This window comes from Labrus mixtus, chromosome 13 (assembly GCF_963584025.1).
Source record: "Labrus mixtus chromosome 13, fLabMix1.1, whole genome shotgun sequence".
Taxonomy (NCBI): Eukaryota; Metazoa; Chordata; class Actinopteri; order Labriformes; family Labridae; genus Labrus; species Labrus mixtus.
In genome coordinates this window covers 19,816,855-19,819,371 of record NC_083624.1, presented here as the reverse complement: position 1 = coordinate 19,819,371, position 2,517 = coordinate 19,816,855, and the positions used below count along the sequence as shown (strand labels likewise).

The 2,517-nt window shown below is 42.6% G+C and overlaps 1 protein-coding gene across 4 annotated transcripts in view; it reads right to left on the bottom strand.

Moving 5' to 3' along the window:
* Window positions 1-239: 239 nt before the first annotated feature.
* Window positions 240-2,517, bottom strand: part of enox1 (ecto-NOX disulfide-thiol exchanger 1) — a 73,227-nt gene continuing 70,949 nt past the window's right edge. For all 4 annotated transcript variants that reach the window (XM_061054083.1, XM_061054084.1, XM_061054085.1 and 1 more), the window contains 2 exons: window positions 938-1,023; window positions 240-779 (listed from right to left, as the gene is read on the bottom strand). In XM_061054083.1, the coding sequence (XP_060910066.1) occupies window positions 648-779; window positions 938-1,023 (218 nt within the window). In that variant the 3' untranslated portion in view covers window positions 240-647. The remainder of the gene's footprint in view (window positions 780-937; window positions 1,024-2,517) is intronic.

The following is a 2,517-nucleotide window of genomic DNA, read 5'->3' as shown; positions in this document are numbered from 1 at the left end:
AAATGCAGGTTAAAGACATGAGGTAGTCTTCATTATTTGATGTGATGTGAAAAGATTCATTAGATGGAGTGCCAGCGGGTTAGACATTTACATAAATATATTAAATAATGAATGTATAAATTAAGATAATTAAACGACCAGCTGAACCGAGAAAGTCATTAATCCACACGAGTGTGACTAAAACGTAACCTGCATGAAAACGACATTATTACACTTTAATTAAAGTTACACAACACAACTCATTCTTTACAACAACTTTATTTAAATAAGAAAACAAACTTAATGTTTTTATACAAAATCACTTTGTCTTCTTGACTTCCTTTACATCGCTTCGTGTTTTTGATCTGAGGGCAACAAAAAGAGAAAAACTAGAAACACCTTCATCGTCTCCTCTTCATCGTCTCCTCATCAACACTTTTTTATCAAACCGTTCTTCAGTCCCAACAGAAGAGAGGAAACTTTGTTATTGTTCTTTCAAAACCAGGAAGTGAGTCTGTTGTCTCATCCAGAGTGTCCAGTGTCTGCCTCGGTCAACATCCTCATCGTCCTGCAGAATATATCCAACACACACACACACACACACACACACACACACACAAACACTGCGTCCCAACACGTCCTCAGAGTGTGTGTGTGTTCTGCCTTCGTCACGCCGAACCCAAACTGTCAAATCCACAAAACTTCCAGCGTTTCTCCAGAGTCGCTCCGACGCCGCTCAGCTCCTGACGGAACATGGACGGCAGGCGAACCATGAGACGCTCCAACTCCCCCGCAGACACCTGAGGGACAGACACACACACAGACAGACAGACAGACATACAGACAGACAGGCAGGCAGACACACAGACAGACAGACAGACAGAAAGATACATCATCAGATCATCTGCATATAAAGAAACCAAAAACTTGTTAATTTAAAATGTGTTGGCGTCTCTACCTTCGAGTCCAGTCTCTGAATGTACGACCACAGATACTCCAGGTTCGCTCCAAATGGATGGACGTGGAGGAAGGTCGAGATGATGCCTGCAGAGAATAACAAACTAAATGAGACAGAAACTGAAGGGGACAAAGAAGGGATCCAACTGTTGAGGAAATTATTAAGAACTTGACTTCACACAAGAATGATTCAGGGAGACTCATATGGCTTAAGTTGAAGAATGAAACTTGTCTGTGATGTCTAGGACAATTTGAAGCAGACATTAAATCTACCAAACAACATTCAGATATGAGGGGCCCTTCACACGTTAAGCTGTCCTTGCTTTCTAGTCACAGCTGAACTCTGTCAGGTCTGACTGACATCAGAGAGCAGTGAATAAACTAAATAATGTCTGTACATTTAAATCTAAAAAGGTACTGAAATTCCACCACACCAACAAGTTACAGAAGTACTCAAACTAGTTAAACATTCAACCTGTACTGTAATAATAATAATAATAATAAATTAGATTTATATAGCGCTTTTCTAAATACTCAAAGACGCTTACAGTCCATACAGTCCAGTACAGTCTGTTTACCTGCTGCAGAATGAAGAGATCTACTACGGATGTTCAGAGACTTTGTTCTCTTATTAGTCATTGTGGATCTCTTAAGGCTCAGGGTTAGAAACAGCAGATTTATCCAATAACAACGATTTGTCTTGTTTCATTAGTGGTTGTGTGCTTTTGATTCTAGATACAGGTGCTGCTTAGTGAAAGCTGAGCTTATCAAGCTAATAAAACAGAGAGAGAGAGAGAGGGTGAGAAAGAGAGAGAGAGAGAGAGAGAGAGAGAGAGAGAGAGAGAGAGGCCACAATCTGCATCCTCATGAACTGCTGCACAATAAACAAACTGCAGAGCGGCTCTATAAAAAGCGCTGGCCGAGCAGAAAGCGTTCCTAACTTGATTACTTCTGAGAGGTCCTGCAAAGGTGGGCAGTCATGCAGAGGGAGTGGGGCTGGGGGGGAGGGGTGGGGGAGTGCTGGTGAGGACGGAGGAGTGAATAGACTGGCGTCCCCTGGAGGACCCGGCACAGCCAATATTTATTTCCTTGATTTATGTGGCGAAACGCCGGCAATTACAGACAGGCCTGATTCAGTTCCTTCCAGCAGACGTGCTCACATGGAACAGAGCCGCAAAGAGTGTGTGTGTGTGTGTGTGTGTGTGTGTGTGTGTGTGTGTGTTTGAAAAAGAAAGTTAAATGTCCAACTTGCACTGAGAAAACCCTCCTGTCCTGATTGTTCTCCTCACCTTCATGTAAATACAACTAGGATAACTCTGGTTGTTCACACATGCACCTCACAGCAGGAGACTATACCTGTCAGACGGGGGAGGTTTGAGAAATATTTTTACGTTATGTGAAACATTTTTGCCTGTCATATTTTTAGCGTGCTGTGACATCTTCCTGCAGTCGACCTTCAGGGCTAAGCTACTTAGCTAACGTTCCTGTTACTAAATGTGTCAGGTGTGCTCTCTCAGAGGAAGATGTTGGTACAATCAGGGAGAGATGCTGCAGGACGATTGTTTACAGATGTGGATTATA